This window comes from Coloeus monedula (assembly GCF_965178545.1).
Source record: "Coloeus monedula genome assembly, chromosome: 19".
NCBI lineage: Eukaryota > Metazoa > Chordata > Aves > Passeriformes > Corvidae > Coloeus > Coloeus monedula.
Window position 1 is genome coordinate 4,374,587 of NC_138799.1, and position 22,267 is coordinate 4,396,853.

The following is a 22,267-nucleotide window of genomic DNA, read 5'->3' on the forward strand; positions in this document are numbered from 1 at the left end:
AAGTTTAATTTTTAATGGAGCAACATGACCTTTCTCTCTCCTCCAAATGAAGTGACACATGTTCACGCAGAGGAGAACCAAACCACACCATGACACGCTGTGAGTTCAAAAGGCAGGGAAGGCACAGAGAGCTCTTTCTGTGCTCTGCACAAGGCTGGCTCACAGGTTCATCTTCACAGACAAGCAGAACCCGAGCTCTGCTGATCCCTCGGTGTTGCTACCTATCAACACATCATCATTCCAGAACTCCTGGCTGCCTGAATATGAAAAATAATCCTCTTGTTTTCCTCCTACATATTTTAGCACTCCCCTCTGCTTCCCACCTGGCTTCTTACCAACCTCTCCTGACCACATGTTGCTACAGCCTTTGGCTCCCTCACAAACTGAAATCTTTGGCTTTGATCCTGCAGAGAATCCAGACCCACAGTGGGGGTGAGCTATTGTTGGAAAGCCAAGAAAGACCATGTATATATATATTTTTTTTTCCCCCACAGTTCAGACTGGGGTGTGTGAAACTGCCCAGTTTATGGCCTGGGAACCCTTTCACCAGCCCAGTCACCAATGCCAAGCAAAACCTCCCCTGCCTGGTGAAAGAAAAAGCTCACAGTGGATAAAAAAAGGATCTGGTTGTCTGTGGCCTTGTGTCAGCCCCAGGAATGCATCCATCAGCACTGGGTTCCCCAAGCACACCTGGTGACCAAGGCAGGTTGAGCTGCCCAACACTGGGAGCAGCACAAGTGACAGCTCTGCCAGGCAAGGCAGTGCCAGCCCCAGCAAGGGCACAGGCCCACAGTACCCAAACAAGCACTTTGACTATCAGCATGGCAAACACACCAGGATGTCCCTCGGCACAAAGGTGTTTTATCCAGGAAGGAAGAAGAACATGAACTTTTCAGTCTGGAAGCATCTTCAAGCCATCCTCCCCTCACGATCCCTGCCACCGGTGGTTTATTTGTTTGCTGCACAACATCATAAACATTTTTACCAGCTAGCAAACTTAAAATCCAATTGCTTCCAAGTGAAGCCCAGTGTGCATAATGCCCTCTCCTTCCCTCGGAGTCATTTTTCCTCCTGTGTCTATGGAATCAGGAGCGTGGGCAGGCGCAGTCCCACGCGGGTCCCGCTGAACGCCCGCGGGTGCTGAGCCCTGTCCCTGCCTCTCCCTGCGAAGGGCAGCGCTTCGTGTCTCACTGCCACGTCTGAGAACCAGCAGAATTAAGCTCTTGTGAAGCATAATTATGATAATTATTCATAAATGTCGTCGAGATGTGCCTGTGATCGCTGCTCTCTTTCACTTTGCAGTGGGGTAAGGGTGGCAGATGAATGCAAGCGCTGGAATATTCATTTTTCAGGCTCACTCGTGCCCTATTTTCTCCAGAATTTCCAATTACAGCACAAGTGCCTGTTGAATGCCAGCCCTGCAGGGAGGAAAAGCAGCCACTTCCATGGCTGGGTCACCTCCACAGAGAGAAAACACCGAAATGGAAGCACCAGCTGGACGTGTTGGGTTTGCCCTGTGTGGAGCTGAGCACAGGAACACACCACAGCAGCCACTTATATCCTATACAGATATTTTACAGGAATAGGTATCATGGGAAGAAAGGCAGTTTAAGAAGTTCAGCCTGCAAGTTTTAGATGTGTACTTGGAGAAATTCCAGCCAGGGGAAAGGCTGAGCACTCACTGCCATCCTCCACATGCACTTTGCTCCATCACAGTGGGAACAGGGCAGGGACACTTCAGCAGCTTCTGATTCTCTCCACTGCCTCTGTTTTCAGCCCCCAACACCCAATCCCATGGCTGGAGCATCCAACAGAGGAAATACCTCCTTAGCACCATCACTCAGCTCTGGAGCTGTGAAACAAATGCTCTGTCAGTCACAATTTGGTGAGCACAAAGCAAATAATGATGTATGGTGGCAAAGCTCCTTTCAACAGCTGATTATACAGATAATAACCTATTCGGTTTTAGGTGGTTTAGGGTTTTTTTAAACAGATTAATAATCATAAACTCAGAAGGTCAGGCATTAGCACAAGATGAGTGGCTCTGACAACAAGCACTGCATTTACAAAGGATGCTTAATTGAAGCTAATTTCACTAGGTGACCTTAAAGAAGCAATTTCCTTTTCATATGACAGAATGACAGATTTTTTTATTTTATTTTATTTAAGGCACAAACCTTCTATTTTTCCCTCCCTTCATGATTAACTTTGAAGTGCAAACTCCTGAATGTCCTTTTATCCAAGGCTCAAAAGGCTGTGCACAGCAAGTTAACCTGCAAGGTTCTTTTCTATTTGTTCACATAAAGGATTGTGCAGTCAGGTATTGAATACAAATTCTTTCCCTCGGAAATCAGAATGCCAAGGCCATCCAAAGATCCCACTGGTGAAACCACTGTGGATTTTGACGAATCTTCAAATTACTGAATCTCAAGGAAAAACTTGCAGCAGGCAGAATTCATCTGTAGTAGCCTCCTCCTTGTTACCTTCCCTGAGCACCTTCACCTCTGCAATTGTATTATTTAATGAATTATCCAGCCAAATGAGAGGCAGCAGAGCTGTTCCCTGCTGCTCCCTCCATTCCCGGCAGTTGCAGGATGGAGCCTGCACTGAATCCTGACTTTTACCCTGGACAAAGCCCTGCACAGCCACATTTAATTTCAGATAAACAGGACCCAAGTACTCCGCGACTCCGATCGATTTTGTGGAGTCTTTCAGACAAGAGCACTTGCATTAGGAGGAAAGTAACTGAAATCGTGGGAAAGGATACTGGAAAAGGAAACTAACAACAAAAACAAGCCCCAAACCAACATTCAGACATGTTCTACTCTTAACAACAGCATCTGTTTCCTTAAGATGCGCTCTCCATCAGGGCAAGGGAACAGGCTAAGGCTGAAGCAGCCACTGATTTCCCCAAGACGCTTCACTGGTGCGTGTCTACACCAGAATGAAGCATTTCCCAAGGACTCCTCAGCACTACACCGAACACTTCTGTGTCCCTAAGCAGGCTCTAACAAAGCACTTCCAAGAGCCATCAGTTCCGACTGTGCCTCCCTCTCCCAAAGCCTCGGGCACGACTGTTTACAACAGTGACAAGAACAATTCCGACAACTTAACGAGCCTATTAACAAAAACAATGTCTGTAATTCGCTTTTATTTGCGTGGTTGTGACCATGAGAAGAAGAGGCAGTACACTCATTTGAAATCAGCGTTTCCATTAAGGATAATCATTGTGGGAGCCTGCTCTCAATTACCACCAATTCCAACGCAAGGACACCTTTTATTAAGGTAAAAAAAGGTTTCAATCATTTAGACTCCTGCACGGCGTCAAAACGTAAACAAAAGAGAAAGGAGAGCTTGGAGGAAGACTTCTAACAGCTGAGATAACCAACTTAACAGAGGCAGTATGAACTAAACAGAAATCTCGATTTCCAATGCACAAACTCAGCTGAACAAAGCACCCCCTTCATGTGCCCACTGAGACTAATTCTCTCTTCCAGATTTGCTCTTTATTGCATTTTAAGGACTTTTTCCCCACTCTTATTGGTGCTTCTCTGTGGTACTAACACAACCTCTGAAACTAAATTTATCAAGGCACCATTCTGAATTTATCCATGAAAATCACAACAGTCTCAATCTTGCTTTTGGACCAGCACGGTCATATCAGAAGGGCAAGGTCCTTGTAAAGGAGCAAACTTCCCAGTTCAGCTCCGTCTCTAAATTATCCCATCTTTTATTATTTTTGCCTGCATGTTAGACAGAGATCATGGAAAACGTGGTATTAACTGCTGCTGCCATTCAATTAACATTAGTGGGGCTACAAGGAAAATAGAGGTGTGGATAAAGCCTTCGAACACACATTTCACCAGGAAAATTAATGGTTGTGGTTGTAAGGTCATGCCTTCACTGACACACACGCACACTTTGGGTCCAGGGTGGGTATTGTGGCTCCTGGCATGATGCTGAACATTGCATTTCCTATTTATACTGACAGCCAACAATGTTTGCCCTAAAGTACAGTATTTAGGGTTCTGTTCACACATCCCTCTGTGCATTAATTACTGGCACTTAGGCTGGAGTCCAGGGAACCACATTCCTCATCTGAAGTAAACTTGTGGAATTCCAAGGAAGTCCAGAGGTCAGTCTGCTTAACTGGCACATGGTCCTGAATTTATGGCCTTCTACATTTAAATTATTTTCCATAAAGTCACAGCAAACTCCACCAGGAAGTTCTCTGTCCAGTATATTTTAAAATGGTCACAAACATTCAAAGAAGTTACCAGCACAAGACTTCTTGTTTTTCATAGCTGTACCACAGGAGGGTTTCTGCTAAGATAGGGACCTTGGTTAAGGATTTTTGGGGGTTCTGGTTGTTTGGGATTTTTTTTTTAAATATCCCTTAAGAGTTTAGCAGTACCTGCAGAAAATTATAGATTTGAATTATTTAAAAAAAACCTATAAATGGTTCTTTTCCTTATCTCAGCTCGCTAACATAGATTGTACCTAATGAAATTAACACAACAGAAGTAAAGCCACATCATTAATTATGAACAAAATCTACAGCTGTAGAAATTCTCCATGCATCCATGTATCAAAATGAAAACCAACTGGCAAGACAAAATATAGATATGTTTATATGAGATTCATTAAAGACAATTTTTAGCAGCTTATTTGGCACTCAATTGTCAAGAAAATCAGTTTTCATTTCCTGTTTAGCATTTGTTTGAAAAACCTGAGGATGTGATATGTCAAGATATTAAACCTTAGTAACACCTTAAAAGAATCAGGGGGAAAAAATGAAAGAGGACTTTTTAATAAACCAAAGCAAGCTAATGTATAATTTTGCATATAAAGATGAAATCCTAATACAAAACAAAGCCACAGATAAAGCAAAAGCTTTTTTTTTTTCCAATCCCACTTAATTTAACAGTGAGCTCCCAATTCAGATTAACATGAAACTGTTCAAAGGCCACTGAGGTGAAATGAAGGAGGTGCAGCCTCGTGGTTGGTAAATGATGATTAACAGATTAAGAGAGGGAATCATAAATGGATGTCAGTGTCACTATTCTTTATCTTGCTACACCAAAAATTTCAACCAAATTAACAACTGTGTATGTTGGAGAGGATTTTTCACCTCTTGGCAAATCAAAGAAATATTTCACTAAGTGAAAAGCAATCATCTGTCAGCAGCAGCCAGAGTAACTGAGGCCTCTCTCTTCAGATCAAATGTCAAAAGCAATACTTACACAGTTAATAGTAATAAAGAATAGCTATCCATGATGCAGCTTGGAGATTGTCATGATTTCTTGTAGAACTTGTCACAGAGCAATAATACTTCCCTTTAATGACCCTATAAATAGTTCTGAGCAGCCTTCTAAGATTATCTGATACTGAGGCAGACCAGAAGAGAGAAAGAGAAAAAAAAAGTAAAGCATCAGATTCACAGAGGTACTGAAAACCCACAAGTCCTTATTCATTAGTATCCCTCTAAGTTTGTTTCAAAGTGCCTTTTTCAAACTACATAAACGTAACACTTTTCATTTCTAATAGAATAGTTCATATAATTCTTATGTGGCAAATGAACATCACAGAAGTTCATCATTAAAAGGGATCAATTTAAAAAGCAACCTCATGAGAGCCATAACCTACTTACAATTAAATGGCATTGTTTAAAATGCACTCATAAGTTACTCGTCATCACAAGACCCAAGAATCATTTTTTCACCCAAATATACTGAAAGACAAAACTGCTCCTTGTGAATTTTCATGTCTTTCTGCTCTCATTAATGTGATGGGGAAAATAGGGCCCAGAAAGGGTTTAGAGGTAAAAAAAAAAAAATCAGTAATTCCCTATCTGAAAAAAAAAAAGCTTTATCCCTCTTGGTCCTCTGGAGAAAATACAAGTGTGTAGCAACAAGAGAATTTTAATCACTGGCAGCATCCTTTAATCCACACCTTTGTAATGCTCAGTATATAAAACCTGTATGCTTCAAATTGCAGGGTAACAGGAGTGGGTGAGAGAGAGACTTTGCAGTGCTGCTGGTGCCATTAATCACACATTGATTGAACACTGAATGCTTTTTCAAGCTGCCTGACAAATTGGAATGGCACTGGTGACCCCTCACTCAAATACACATTCTGCCTCATTCTCTTTTACATCATTCATTGAATCTCCTGGGAATACCCATAGCCTCTCTCTCCTGCTTGTCCTCACAGATTTCTCTGCTTGCTGGGTGTTCAGGTGCCCTCTCACCCCTCCATCAACACCTTGCTGATCACACAGCAAACACCTGCCATGAATTTAAAAATCCCTTTCTCTATCCCTGTAAGAAGATCCCTCTGCGCTCTTTGGCTGTGCACAACGAGGGCTCTGTGCTCCATGGGAGCTGTGACACTGCTCCTGGAGAGCAAAAGTGACAGCAAATGTCACAGGAGATGCCACCCTCCCTCCCCAGGATTAACCTTGGGAGCTCCTACACAGTTACAACACGTGGGAGCTACTGACACGTAACCAGCCGAGTCTTTCTAAACTTCTTTAAAGATAAAACATTCATATTCTGACTGTGCATAAAAAAGGGTTGGTGAACGGTGCTTTTCTAAAAATAGCTCCATGGAGTGTCTAAAAACACCTTCTCAGTGTTCCATGCCTGTTCTCTGCCCACCAGACAAACATAACTGCAAGTACTTCAGAGTTTTGTGTAGGCAGATAAAGTCAAGGTGAGTCAGTCACTGCCTGTTACATCATCTATAACAGTTCTGGATTAAAATGTAGTTACTATGCCAGTAACCTTGCTTTCCTATTTGGTGGAGGAAGATTACAGTACATTTTCCCCAAAACAGACTGAATAAAACAATTTAGGACCAGTGTTTCAGGTCATGCAGTAGAATAAACACTGCAGTATTATTCTGACAGTTCACATTCTCGGGCCATTTGTACTTTCTAAAGTTATCTCTGTGCTCCCATCACAGATTTTCATCGTTTTATGATGAAAATGCCATTGAACTCAAAAGAACTATTTGGGATTCTGGGAGGGAAGCCATGGATTATGGTCCTCCATGGGTTATGGTCCTTCATGTAGCACTACCCTGAGGAAGGTTCGGCACCTTTCCCAACACAATTCCCAACAGTTCAATTCTGAGATGCTGAGCCAGAAGCTGTTTTCCATCATCAATATTTCACAGGCCTTGGGATCCCATCCTTCAGATGGCCAAGGGTCATTTCTTCAAATTCTGGTAAAATCTATCATGTCACACTATAACCTGATCGACTTCCTTACAAGAAAATTAAAAACACCAAACCCAAAAAAGCTCAAAACAGAAAAAAAACCCAACCAAACAAAAAAACCCCATGGATCTGACAACTTAGGCACATGAAATAGATTAATAAACAAATGGTTGGGAAACAAGGAGCTGAGAGATACAGAGTAAGGCAACATTTCCCACAGAAATACTTCCTCACATCTAATTGTTGAAAAATTCAATGCCAAATTGATTTCTCAGCTGTGAAGACACAATCTGCAATTCAATCTACCTTATAAAAATACCACTCATTCTATACAGGAATTCCAATGTCTGTAGAACCAGAATATAGGAAAAATAATTTAAGGGACAAAACCCCAAACTAATTCTGTAGTGCACTGTAGAGTGAAATTAGGCAATTACATTCTGAAAGGGACATCTCAGAAGAGAATTGTTCAATACATGGATTCCTGCATTTCCTTCCATTTCCAATACCAGACTTTTAACAACACATATACCACGCTCAGTTGATCCAAGCAAGGAAAAAAAGCCTTTCAAATTTGGCTTTTTTTTTCCCTCCTGTCTCACATTCAGCTGGACTGAAGTAGCAGCTTCCTCCATCTCAACCTCTGCAGCAATTCGACCTCTTCCACCTTTTCACACTTCCCAAAAATCGTGCCTGTGCTGTTCCTCCTGGCAGAGCAGGCCTGGCACAGGGATCAGATGCTGCTGTAGTCTGAGCCACGGGCAGCCAGGGCTGCTGCTGCTCCCCACTCCACTGTGAAGAAGGTGATTGTTCCAAAGAAGCCCACGATCACCATGATCAGGAGCTGCCACTGCAGCAGGAAGTAGTTGCTGTAGAAATAGGCAACTGCAGCACAGATGGACTGAGAGGAAAAACAAAGTGAAAAGATTATCAGTGGAGATTTCCAGGCTGGTGCTGCTACAGAAGGATTATCAAACTGACACAGACAGTTTAATATGAAGCTCTCAGAATGCTTTTGTAGTAGACAGACAATCCTAAGGCTTCATTATACCTCAACATATGTCTCGGCATGTCCCACAACAGATTTAGTTTTTACTTGTTATTTAAACAGTGCACAACTGTAGAAAATGAACACCAAACTCCAAAGTGTTTCTAGCATTGCAAGCTGGTATTTCAAACTGGTAAAAACACTACCAAAATCTCTGGTATTTCAAACCACTTTGTCTAGAAACAACACAGACAAAGCCTGAAGATCACAGCCCAGAGAACTCTTTCCAGCATCACAAAACTATTTTACACCAAAATTCAGGATGAAATAATTTGCAGAAACATTTTTTTTTAGCTCATTAAAAGCCTAACCCAGTATTTCAGTAATATCCCAACAATCCTAGGTCCAAAAAGCTAAGTTAGGAAATACCTGAACAAACTTAAAGATGGCAAAGGCAGGAGCACTGTCCTCTGAATACAGGAATCCCAAAATACTGAGGAGCTGGGTGTTGAAGCAGCTGTCCCCCAGCCCCAGCAGGAAGCTGCAGAGCATGGCCACCTCTTTGCTGAAGGAGAAAGCAATTCCAATTTAAAAGCCATTCATTCAAACAGCTCACACATCTATAAACTATTTTTGGCAGACTTATTTGGAAACTGAGAATGGAAGAAAGTTATCACACTTTTAATTTCCCTAGAAAAGAACTGGGAACGCCTGGCTTGGCAAAAAGAGTGGCTGTTTCATCAGCTTGAGTTTCTTGAATGCCAAGACTTCTAATACTGTTACCTGCAGTCAATTCTACACTGAATTAGAATCACTAAAAAGAACTCATTTTGGTGCTTGGAGCCACAGAGCCCACACAGCAGTGATTAAAAGCTGAGCCACATGGCGAGTTCACAAAATCTGCAGGAATGTTAGAGAAATACCACTCATTTGGCAGAAAAATACTCCAGCTAAGACCAGTCACCTGCACAGGCACAAATGCTTAGAATTGCAAGTTAGCAGCTGGGTCTGCAGAACTGAAAATACAGGATTTTCACACAAATTGGCAAAAATACACCCCAAAAGAAAGCTGTAATGATGAGGTAAGAAAGCTTTCTATATTCTTCCCCCAAACACTGCGCGCTCTAAGGGACAGGATGCAGTTAGACCAAGTGGAATTTGACAATAAGCACTGGAAGACTTTGGAAACCAGTGCAAAAGTGCAAGGCTGGTGCTCCCTGATGTAAAACTGAGCCCAAGACTGTTTTGAAATAAACTGAATTCTTAACACCTACTACAATAGCTGCTGGTCTTGCTATTGTGCTACATGTCAGAAACATCAGTTGTCAAGTGACACAGGTGCTATTATTCATCCCCAGGCTTTTTATTCTTATGCCATTCAAGTTTCTTAATTGGGTGCACACTGGTGGAATATCTACCTTTAATAAAAACAGAACTCCTGAAAGCTTTTTCTAGAGAGTTAGTCATTACACAGAAAAAAACTTCAAGGAATTCTCTGTAGAGAAAATTCTGCTGCTCATGTACATCCTGAGTTACAGCAGCCAAAAGAAAAAAAATCTCACATACCTTGGAATCATATAAGCAACTTGATCTGTTCCTTCCATAGGAGCGATGGGGGCATCATTTGGCATGTTGAAAAAAATTAAATAAAAGGCTATGAAGTGGACAAGGATGCCCAGCATCACCACTGGGTTCCTGCCAGAGCGACTCTTCTTGCTCAGCAAGCCAAAGATTCCTCCCCCTGCAGGAGCACAAACGAGGAGAAAACTGAATCAGAAGTGAAGACTGAAATCCCAACAATTTAAATTATAAACGTCCCCACACTGGGTAACAAAGATTGACTGACATGCAAACAGCCCCAAGGAGTTTGCCAGGGAAATGGGGGCAGGAGATTGATCAGATGGTTGCTGATGAAGATATTTCACCTTTTAGCAAGTATTTAACCAGCAGCCAGCTTCCTTCAGTATTGCAACAGCACTAAGTGAAAATGGACAGCCTTGTGCTCAGCTCTTAATTGCAAACCCATGCAACTCAATGGATCTGAGCTGCTAATGAACAGTGGTTTTTTGTTAAACACCACAGTACTTGAGTCTACAGAAAAAAAAGAAATATTTACTTAATGAATATTACCTGCATCCAAATTTATTCAAATATCACATCTCATTGAACACAAGCAAACTTTTTAAAGAAAGAAATCCTTAGTGTAATCATTTATTCAAAAATTTGAAAATTTTATCACCCAAGAAGTAATAAAAATGCAAACATAATACTATTTCAAAATAGCATTTAAAATGGCAAAACGGTGTCAATTCCCTAATAACACTGCAGCCCAGTGTTTCTCACATTTTAAGTCTGTGTATTCCTCCACAGTAACCCAAAGAGAATGCAGAATATCAGAATTCATAGGCATCAGATGTTGGTCTATATCCACTTTACACAGTGTAAGGTATAACTCACAGTGCAGTAAGGAACCACAGTGCCAATCTATTGCTACTATTTCATTTTGTGTTCACATCATTATTGCTGGAAGCTCAAAACACACTGTTGAGTTAAACACAAAAAAAACCCCACCCCATTTTGAACAACTACATCACCCTAATCCTTTTCGTTCTCAAAAGGCAGCAAATTCAGACTCACCCAAGATTTCTCCAACACCAATAAAAATACCAGAGAGACCAATCAGGCTTTTCTCTTCACTGCCAAACCTGTTCACAGCACCAATGCATGTTCCATACACTCCAGAAAAGAACGTTAACACCAAACCTTGGAAGGAAACCAAACAGAACTGATAGTTGAACTTTCATGAAAGTCATGAGAAAATCTTTATGCTAAAGGCTGATTTCCCCTCAGGTATCTTTAAATCATATATTTAAACAAGGTGTGGGTAATAGAAGCAAAGAGGGGATTTTAAACTCTGTAATTATTATGATCTTCTATACCAGTTCACAAAAGGCACATTACAAAGTGTCACTAATTGGTGTCCCGGGTTCAGTGCTGCTACTCTTGACACAACCCCTACACACAGTTTCTATTTCTACTTCTCAAGAACTCTGGAATTTTATCAAATGACAAATACCATGTGAACTAACACAAAGTAACTGATGAAATAAAGCACAATTTCAGTATAGGATTTCCCCCCCTTCAAGTTATGGCATTCCTAAAAGTCCCTGCATCCCCAAATACCAAGAAGGAGCAAAGAATCCTAAAATGAACTTTTCTGTACATAGATAATGAATTTAAGCTGAGGAAGAACTTCTATTTGCTTAAAATCCTCTTTCTTTCTATTGCCATTAGTGTGAGGAAAGGTGACACCACTGAGTCCAGCTAACATGACCATCAGGATAAAAATACCAACTCAAGAAAAAAGTGTATGTAAAACAATGCAAACTGTTATTCCTAAACAGCTCAAAGTAAAACTTCCTCATTTATATCCTTTGCCTTTTGCTACAGGCAAACTCTGGTACAGCACACCCTGCCCTGCCTGGATAAACTGCTTCAAAAACAGGGGTGCACTTGGAGCCTCTAAACCTGACCAGTAATTTTGGAATAAAAGTCCTTGATGGCCTTATGGAATTTTCTGTTTTCCTACACAGTGGCAACACCGACCCAGATCCAGAAGATGGCAGCAGATATTTTTTCCCCACTCTGGACTGATGTATTTCTATGCCACCTGTAACCCCAAATTTCAGGGTATTCAGGCAAAACCTTGACTGACTCCCTTCCCTTGTTATCTTGCTCCACATTCCCATCCCCAGAGGAATTCAGGTGAGTTAATCTGGGCTAGCACAACACTTGGAGATGCTGTGAAGTAATTTATAACTCAGATTAGTGGCTGGAGCGACCCAAACCCAGAGCTGCTCCTGCTGTTTCTCAACCAGGAGCTGACTGTAAAGTGCAGTGTTTATATTTTGTTCACATCAAAGTTTTTCTTTTCACCTAACAGTAATTTTTCATAACAGTGACTCAGAGCTTAGGTTCTGAAAGTGCACCTATTTAATAAAAACCCCTAATTTGATCACAAACAAAACTACATCTGAAGGCAAATAAGGAGCAAGAACCGCCCCCCCCCCCCCCCCCAAAAAAAAAAACAATTCAAGGATTTTACAGTATTTTTTTGGTGGAAGAATCACTTATATGGCAAAAATATTTTTTTATTTTACAACTCATATATTGGTCGAAGGATGGCAGACCAAGTTTAACTAAAAACTGTTAAAAAGAGTAAGAACTCTTGCCACAGCAGATACTATTGAAAAAACCAGCTGAAAATGGCTAAGCTGCTTCCCAATAGAACCAAGACTAAACTGAAGAGCATGAGGAATCTCCCATGCCTTAATGAAGGTGTGATGTACAAACATTCCCTTAATTCAAATGCAATACAACTGCATTAAACAATCTACAAACTACTGATAGTGCAGTATCAAATCCCATAAAAGCCAGCTCTGTAAATTTTGCCTAACCCTCACTTTTGGACCCAGAACTTCACTGAACCAGCACCTTCAGATTTGGATGCACCCCTCCTCCTGTACAGAAACATTCACCAGGACCCAGAAATGTCACGAGTAACCCAAAATTAATTAAAATATCTAAGTAATGTTTGCAGAGATATGGGTTAAAATTCCAGTCTGGGGTTAAAATCCCAAGCAATGCCACTGCTCCATGGTGAAACTCTGCTGGCTTCATACCTGTGTAGGCTGTTGTAACACTGAGAAGCAGCATCTCTTTGGTGAAGCTCAGTGTAATAGATTTCTCTGCAAAGAAATAATAAAGAAAATTAATAAAACTTCTGATCATACTACTAAGATAATCTACACTTACTTTTGCTCTTTGCTTAAAGCAAAAATTGGTTATTATACAAACTGTGCATTAAAGTTTTATTTACTGTTTATTACAGCAGAGTGCTAAATAAAACAACCCTGACCTGCCATCTAGAAGAAATGTGGCGTACAAAACTCATTTCTTGTAAGAAATGTAGTAGGGGAAATATTAAAGAGGAGATACACAGTTTTCAATTATCAGACAATTTTCTGCTCACTGTATTTTTGTACTCTCAGTTCATGGCAACTGTCTCCTGAAAGGCTAAATAGGTTTTCAGTGAAGATCCCCATGTTCTCACAACAAACTTAAAAGTCTCAGGCAGAACACATCAAGCTTCAAAGGAAACTGCAGCTGCTTCAGTTCTAAATTGTTAACTGGTATCAACTGGTGACAAAATCAAACACCATATGACTTCTTTTTATCTTGATATGTTTGTTGATTTTTATTTTTCAATCTCACACTGCCTTTCCCAAGTTGTAACCTGCTCCTTTTGTGCTCATCTGTACAAGGAAGCTGTTGTAAAGCAACAGCTTTGGATCTGAAAACACATCAAAGGAGGAGCACTCCAAGTCTGTCCTGGACTACACAGGTAAGTGATTGAAGTGGTTTGTACATGATCACATCATCAGCACAAACACAGAGAGCTGGAAAGGAGATGCCAGGTTTTGCTGAAGCAACTCTTATGTGAAATTGTACTTACTGAAGGCAGCCACTGCTCTCATCATTTTGTTTCGTGCAGACCTGGGTAAACAAATTACTTGGTCAAAATGGAAGAGAATAACCACACTTTATTGCTGTGCTGGAAGGCACCTTCATTTTTCAAACCTTCTGTGCATTTTCTAGCCCTGCACTATACACTGGAATATGACAATGTATTTTTAAAAGTTTCTGAGATCTGAAGTAACCACAAAATCTATTTGCTGCCCACACTAGTGAATGCTTGCTTAACAGAATCTTTCTTTTGAACATTTTCAGCTTTCAACATTTTTTCCACAGGCATGCTCACTGATGTTTTTATAATATTTTCATTGCTCTTTAAATAAAGCAAAAATATTTAAGCTGATGCCTCAGGCAAAACTGCACTGAATCTGTGTAACTGTGCATTTCTAATGTATTTATCAGGGTGGCATATATATTTAGAGAAGATAGGAAAAACATGTTCCAGTTTGTAAAACAACCTATAAAAAAAGGAGTACTTTCTGCTTATTCCAGCCTTTCAACTGGGCTGATGAGGGCAATACAAAACATAAAAGTGTTTCATAATAATCAGTGGAGAAGAGGTGAAGGGTATCTTTCACAAGGCACTTAACTTATCAAAGGAAAAACTTCATGTGCAGTACTGAACTTCACCCTTGAGTATGTGCCATATCAAGAACATTATTTTTCATACATTCTCATTGCTAAAATACAGACACTTTTCTATTAAATCTGTGAATCCTCCAGGTTGTTGGTAACAATCATGTTTCCAGCACAGATGTTCCTCTGCAGAGTAGGAGCACAAACAAGGAGATGAGACACCATGTTATTGCCATCAACACTTACGAGCTCTCCCCCAGGATTTCATTAGTGGAATCATCATCCCCTGGAGCTTTTGCATCCTCTTGTTTCCTAATCAGAAAGAACAGAACTGTGCCCACAAGACTGATAACAGTCAGAGCAATGAAGACAGTTCTGCGATCGCTCTCTGTGGAAAAACAAACAAGAGCCATAACCAGATGTGCAGAAGTGACTCAAACCAATCCAGCTACCTCTAAACAACTAACACACACATGCTACAGTGTTTAACACACACTAATTTTCTAGCTTACCTTCCACATGGAGCTGCTGGCAAACTCCTGTCTCAGTTTTATGGTGCTAATAAAATATCGGCAAATTAAAGAGGTCCCTCGCATTTTCTGCCATGCAAAGGCTATGACCAAGGAGCAGCCAATTAAAGGAAGTGCATAAATTATTAGCAGAAGAAATGACATCTTGGAAGACTTATATAGTTCAGAGTGGACACAGACTGCCCCAAACCCCTTCAGATTTCTAAAAGAAGCTCTTGACCAGCATCAGAACTATGGGCACCATGGCATCACAAACCCATAGACTGGGAAACTACAGAGGCATTAAAACCACCAAAACCTCAATAACTGTCACAGCAGCTGGAGGGGACAACTCTGCTAAACAAGCTGCTTACTGCAGCAGAGCACAGACACATCTAACACCAAAGCCACTCCCATTTACCAGTATTAAGCAGGGAAAAAAGCCAGTAACAGCAAATAGTTGTGATTGAATTAATGCATGACCCTGAAGATACTACCTAAGAATGGATTTCCCTCCCCTTTAGCTCAACAGCAAATGCAAGCTTGTCCTGAAAATAATTTGTGTATGATCACATATCCAAAAAGAGAAGGTGTGCTTCACACCTTGAAATGCCTGCAATATTTTCATACAGGTAGTAAAAAGATTTGATTTTTAAATGCTGTTAGGGTTCAATATCAAATTTTCTAATAAAGAGGAATCTCAAGACATTTAAGATGGAGGGAAATGTAACAGCAGAACTGCCTCATAGTTAATTGCTCTATTCTGTGGTTAGCGGAGCAGGGAAGTTTGGAATGCACAGAATTTGAGAACCCCCAGGTTCAAAGTGTGTCCAGTAACACTTAAGCCTTTGTGTTACAGGTGAGAGAATGCAGAGGATGACCTTTAAAAAGTAGCTGGTGTTTCATTACCAAACCTGTGTCTGCGGAGAACCTGAAAAGATGGAGCTAACAGAAACAAGAAGTGGACTGTTCTTTCTGTTCTGTTATTTCTGAAGCCTGATAATTATCATTTAAAAGTCAACATCTTACTCCTTACATCCTCATCTGTTAAAGGTTAAAAGAATTGACTATTCTAGTAGATATTCTACATTAGGACTAAATAAGGAAAACCATCAGTAATTATAGAACAGGAAAACAAATGTATCTGTTTACAGAGCACTGATTTCCCAGCAATGCTCATTTTTGGTTATTAAAATCTATTTTCTCTATTGCAGTTTTTTAGTGAATCCCCCTCCATACTTTGCCTGGCTTCAACAGTTGCCAGAAATCTTTGCTTTAAAAACACTCTCAACACTGTCCAGCTCAAGAACATGAATGAAGTCCACTGTTCTTCAATTCCTGCTCTTTGCCAGTGTCAAATGGAAAAAACTACAGTACTAATTACAATCCCATCAGGAAGTTTGTCTTCATAAACTAAGGAAGAGCAAGTTCTTTCTCTGCTCTCCCAGCAGTGCTGCCCCATCTCAGCCTCTGCCTCCTACACTGCTTAGTGCCAGCACAATGATTAGTGCAGCCATGAAGGGAACTGGGATGGTTTTTCATTATTTTCCTTTATTTCATAGCTTAATCAATCTCCAATACGATTTAGGAGGACACTCTACACCAGGAGCTTACTTTGGAACAGGATAATGTGTATAATATTACACATACAGCCAGAACACCTCCCCCCTAAAACAGGTGTATTTTGGCACAAGTGTGTCTGCACAGTGAAAATCCCAGAGTAGCTACCATGGAAAATCTCCAAGAAGAGACTATCTACAATAAATAAATAAAGTCTGCTTTAGTACAAGCTTCCTGCCACTTTGGAGTGCACCATTTCATCTGTTTATTCGTGCTACTGTATTTAAAGGTTGGCCATATAAACAAGCAGTACCCACCTGATATGTGAGTTTTTCCTTGCCAAGCAAAGTAGATATACAGATTTCCAAAAATCAAGCTGTAAATAAAAAGAACAAAGGTCAGCAACACATTCTATGAAAAAGTTAGGGTTGTAGCACCACAGGAGTACTATTCTATACAAAAATAAACAAGGCTGTGCAATTGTGAAAGAAATAAAGACACGAGTCACTCTCCATGTCAGCTGTTTCTATATAAAACTTCAAACAAATCTGAGGATTCTGCCCCATAGTGCTGGCTATTCCATTTTCATCCATCAAGACACAAGGTGGTGGCAAAAATGAGGAAACCTCCATCTAAGTTGATTCTAATTTTGGAAAGGTATATGTTAGAAAGCTGACATGTTTCTAGAGGTGATTTTGTAATACTTCCTCTGCAGGGTCATGTGTCTTGTCTGAAGTACTGCATCAGCTCAAGGAAATTGTGTCCCTCACTACCCCTTCCCAAATTACAGTTATTCTGAATGAATGATTTAAAAGAGTTTTAGAGCCAATTTTCCTTATATTAAGCCATGCATTTTACTCACTGTAAAACACACAATCAGCTGGATTTGTGGAAATTGCTACCCTGATAACATACTGAGGGGTTAATTCTGGCACTGAAAACTTTAGAAACACAAGTATGCCCCTGGTTCAGGCTGATGTTCTCTCAAACCAGGATCCCATCCCCACAGCAGCATTAGCAATGCAGGCTCAGCACCCTAAGCATTTCTGCAATTCATTCCCTGGTTATCTCCCAATACTCAGAACTGTTGCATTAAAGGTGGTAAAAAGGATCTCTCTTCAGGAACCATTTGTGCACCTGTCTCCTATGAATTTTTTTAATTCTTTTTTGACCTTGCTGACACAATCCAACTCCACACACAGTCCTGTGGCTGCAAACTCCAGAAGTTTAATCACCCACAAAGCACTTTACCTGTTTCAAACCAGCCCTCTTTACTCTCACCAAGTGACCCCAGCTCCAGCACAGCAACATTTGGTGAGCAACAGTTCCACACTCAGCTCCCCTCCTGCCCTCATGTTTGGGTAACACATTGGTATAATCCTCCTCAGCTGCTGTTCCTCCACAGGAAAGAGTCCCAGCCTTTTCAGTCTCTCTTCAAGCCATCAGCTCTATCTTGTTGCATAATTTCATTATTTTCTCAATATCCCAATGGCATTACACTCCCATGAGAGGCATTAACTATGCTGCACAAAACACTTAATGGCCACAACACAGCATTCACTGCCTTGTTCTCACTGCCCTGCTTGATGCTGAGCCTTTTGTTGATGCTTTTAGTCAAGCAGAACTCAAATAATATCAGAGAGCCATCAAAAACAAGTACAAAATTTCTTTTCTGGCTTCTGACTGACAGGTCTAACTTCAATATCTTCACCTTGGCAGCAAGAACCAGCTTCTGCCTCAATAAAGGACACAAATTGGCACAGCCCTCCACAATCAACAAGATTGCTGTTACATCCCTCGAATGCTCCCCTAACAGAAATGTATCTTTTTAGCACCTCAGAAGCAGAGACTGCAATATCCAGCTTTCATTCCCTGTACTCTAACACACAACACCAATAAAAATGTTGCTTCCATCTCTCCTTCCCACTGACTGCAAGGTCCCAGGGGAGTACTTTTGGATGCAGTGTCCTACGTATAAAAAGATGTAAAAAGCAGAATGTGTACGCAACCAAAAAAAGAGAAAAATTAACAACTAAAGCTTACCTGAATTGTAGGAGTGCCCAAAAAATTCCACTGTTCCTTCCAATGGTGTTTTCATCAGAATTTTCAGTCAAGCAATTTCCCTGGGCTGTCCAGAGGACTGAAACAGACAGAATATATTGCTCAGGAAATAAAAATACTTTAAAGGTATATTCCAATCTCATAAAAAACAGTCAGCAGAGTAAGAGCAATGCTTACCAGCAGCTGCAATGCCAATAAGCACAGAGGCAGTGTAGAAAGCCCATGTAGCTGGCTGGATAAAGACTGCAATGTATAGGCTAGAACAGAACAGATCAGTTTATTGGATACTGACTTAAAGTGGACAATGCTCTTTAACAATCAGATACCTCACTTAGGTGCTTCTAAATCAGCTAAAACTCTCCTAAGGGACGTTGAAAAACAAGTTGTACGTGAAAAATCTTTTTACCCTTCTAAGCACATAGAATTTTTTTTATCTAGTTATTAATTTGAGACCATAACCTCAATTCCACAATCAGCAAAGTCTGGGAATGCTGTGGAAAAAAATGTGCTGTTTCCAATGGGCTGAAGTACTCTGCAGTATCTCTGTGAGATGCTTTTCTTAGCCACTACAATTTCATGTATGGCACAGGAGCCTTAGATGTGAAAAAAACTAAAGAAATATTTCCAAGGAAGCAGGCAAAACCTCAAAATTAATACTTACCTGTAAAACACGCCACTAATAACCATGGAGAATTGAGGTCCTACTATTGCAACCAGTGAAGGTGATATAAGATTTGATGCAGACAATACTCCATAAATAATGGACATGCTACAAAAATAGAAAACAAAGATGATTAAATACTTAGAATAAAATACAGGCTATCACTACAACTGATTTAAGAGTGATCAGTGGATTTCAAAATATTCAGTTAAGTACATACAGAACTTAACAGCAAAACTTTGATGGTCAAACATTTCCTTACTTTCTTCTGTTCCCTTCACCCACTGCACTGCACGTGGGAATACAGGAGTGTACAATGTTCCCTGGAGTGCTGAGTAGAGTCCCAGACTACTGCAGGCAATGACATCTTGTAATTTACAGCATGCACTTGTCAAACTGCCTGAACAGCAGTTATTGTATTTTGTACCCTGTACATCTAGAGGAGAATGTTCTAGAGCCTCATTTACCTGTCAGCGAGGTTTTCATCTTCTGCCAAATACACCACAGAAATTTTACAGACATATTTTGTGCCAGTGGGATTTTTAGTTTAAATTAAGACAGCAAACCCTTCAAAGGGGCAATCAGGTTTTCCTACATGACAGATTAATTTGGCATGCAAAAGGTCCCTGATCATGCCTGACAAGTTTGAGTCTGCCAGTGCAACAAAGAGAATGGCTTATTGTGGCTTTGCTTGTCTTTCTGACTGCTCCTTTCACATTTATGTTGTGCTTCCTGAGAGCTGATCCACACCACCTGTCCTACACAAACACAGAGTGTGCAAGGGCAAACAACCAAGGCCTGAGTTAGCAGTTGGATTTATTTTTAAACGTCCACCTTCTTCGCCTCCTAAGGCAAAATGCGGAGAATGTGATGAGAGTGGCTTTTTTCTCCCTACAAAGAAAGCATGCAAACCAGATATGTAGTTCAACTGGAACTAATTCAGAGCAGAACTGTGAGAAGCCTGTTTTAAATTGCTTTAAGTCTGCCAATAAATTGTGAAGTCAGCAGAACACTGCAATCTCTTGAGAGGGTCTCTCTACTGGATGAAACTGTAACTAAGTTCACCCTGCAAGGAGCAAAGTAAGAAGAAAATCTGTGTAATTACCTCGTGTAGCCACTGCCATGAAAGTCTGTGTTGTTTAAATTTGTGATAACAGTTTGCTGTGAGGAAGAGATCATACATTGTAATATGTTAGAATCTATCTTGTATTTTGAGAACACCTTCATCAGTTTGAAATCAGTATCAAACATTAGAATTATTCATTAATAGACACTACAAAGTACTTAAAAAATTTTTAAATGTTAATTACAACTCACACCACCTCCACAACAAAGATGCAGGAGATACTTGGCAGGGAGACATCTGTTTGAACAAGGAATTAGTACTTTATGATTAAATCATGATTTCGTAAGAGACCTAAAATACTTCACAAAACTTTTGTTTCACTTAAGACCTCTCTTACATAGATAGGTATGACAATCTTAGTTTTAGAAATGGGGGAAAAAAAGGAGAAGTTTCAGAATAATCTTAACTTGACCTAACTGTGAATCTCTGATAAGAGTTTCCACTCTTCTCAGCTTCCCGTTATTTCCTCATTCCTTTTTTTTTCCCCTTGAATCAGCTTTAGTGATCATGAGACCATGTAGTTAGTTGGACTGGCAGATCTGATCACAAGTCACTTGCTAAGACTTTTATGACAATGAATTGCATGATTGCATGATCACAAAGTCCAATTCAGTGAGGTGCTGAATTCACCACAGAATTCCTGAGATCGCTGGGCTGCACTTAAGAATTCACATCAAGTATCACACTGCACTAGGACTTACAAAAACCACCCCAAGTAGTTATTTCTATAGTGCAGTGAAGGACATTTATCTGTCTGAACCCAGCAAGGACTCTTCTTGCATGAAAGAAAAGAGCTGTTAGACCTGTGGGCTCAAAAGGGATATTGAAATCTAACTGCCCTGCAGGCACAGAACTAATAATCCTGAAAGCAGCTCTGGAAGTTAAAGGGCTAAGCCTGGCAGTAGCAGGAGTCTAAAAATTTAAATAGTAACAGTAAATTTGCATTATGCTGTGCTCAATTTTTAGTCTGCAAAGTGATACTAAATAGCAGCAAATAACTTCTTCAGCTGGAAGGTGACTTGGCAGTTTAGCAATTGTAGAAGTCTATTTGTCAGGTGTTATCCTCATACTCCCCTCAATATCTAGTTTGTTAGATTATGAAAATCGAGTTAATAATAGCATGGTTAATAATAACTTAAGCAAATATTTTGAAAGGGACTATACAGAATATGGAATATAGAATATGCAAGGTTCGGTGTAATTCAATTGTTCAACACTGCAAGTGTCAAAGCAGGTACTATTTTAAAGTTCAAACATTTTATAAGATTAATTTTCTACTTTCGAAGCAATCAGGCACAGTTATATATGTAGCTATGCTATCTTAAAGAAACAACCTGCTGAATTATTTGGTTAAACACATTAATCTAGTTAAAACACAACCAAAAGGAGATAAAATGTCCAAGTATCTTGAACATTAGAAAATCCCAAATAAAGCAACATCAGAGCACACAAAAGACAAGCCAAGATAACTTGGCTTATATATCATAAACGAGATAGAAATGTGGCATGTTTTGAAAGTCACACCTACCGCAATATTTCCACAGGATTGGAAAGCAGTAAATATAAACATAAATGAGACTCCCAGAATAATGATGTTGAAAAGCTTTTTTCCTTCAGAAGACATTTTGTGTTTTCTTCCCACGTCCTCAGCCTCAGTCTGGAAAAACTCTTTTTTCTTTTAAAAGTTTCCTCTTAACCTCTGTTTTAAAAACAAAAAAGCAAAAAGAAAAAAAGAAAGCAAGCTTCGAAAATGATGATTATTTAGGGCTACTTATTAGCTGCTAGAAGATATCAACTAATCAAGAATTTTGGTAATTCTTTTAAATAACGTGCAACAAAATCGGTAACTTTAAAAAAAACAAAAGGTCTGGTACAAAAGGTAATTCCCTCTACCTGTTCCCATGAAGTTAACAGGGCTGACTGCAGTGTGTTACTTCATGACATCCCTTTCTCCCAAAGGAGCAGTTTTCCCAACATCGAGCAGGTTAATCGGCTCAGCTTCTCGTCATTGTTAAAATCAGGATTGTGG

The 22,267-nt window shown here is 40.1% G+C and overlaps 1 protein-coding gene across 1 annotated transcript; it reads right to left on the reverse strand.

Annotated features, from left to right (window-relative positions):
- Positions 1 to 4,247: 4,247 nt before the first annotated feature.
- MFSD11 (major facilitator superfamily domain containing 11) lies at positions 4,248 to 22,267 on the reverse strand. Its single transcript, XM_082294001.1, has 14 exons — positions 22,132 to 22,267; positions 21,767 to 21,937; positions 20,218 to 20,273; positions 19,113 to 19,220; positions 18,629 to 18,708; positions 18,434 to 18,530; positions 16,708 to 16,766; positions 14,568 to 14,709; positions 13,726 to 13,766; positions 12,893 to 12,958; positions 10,848 to 10,973; positions 9,777 to 9,951; positions 8,640 to 8,775; positions 4,248 to 8,123 (listed from the first exon to the last, which is right to left on the reverse strand). Exons 2-14 carry the CDS (start codon positions 21,860 to 21,862, stop codon positions 7,956 to 7,958), a joined length of 1,350 nt encoding a protein of 449 aa, XP_082150127.1. The 5' UTR covers positions 21,863 to 21,937; positions 22,132 to 22,267; the 3' UTR covers positions 4,248 to 7,955.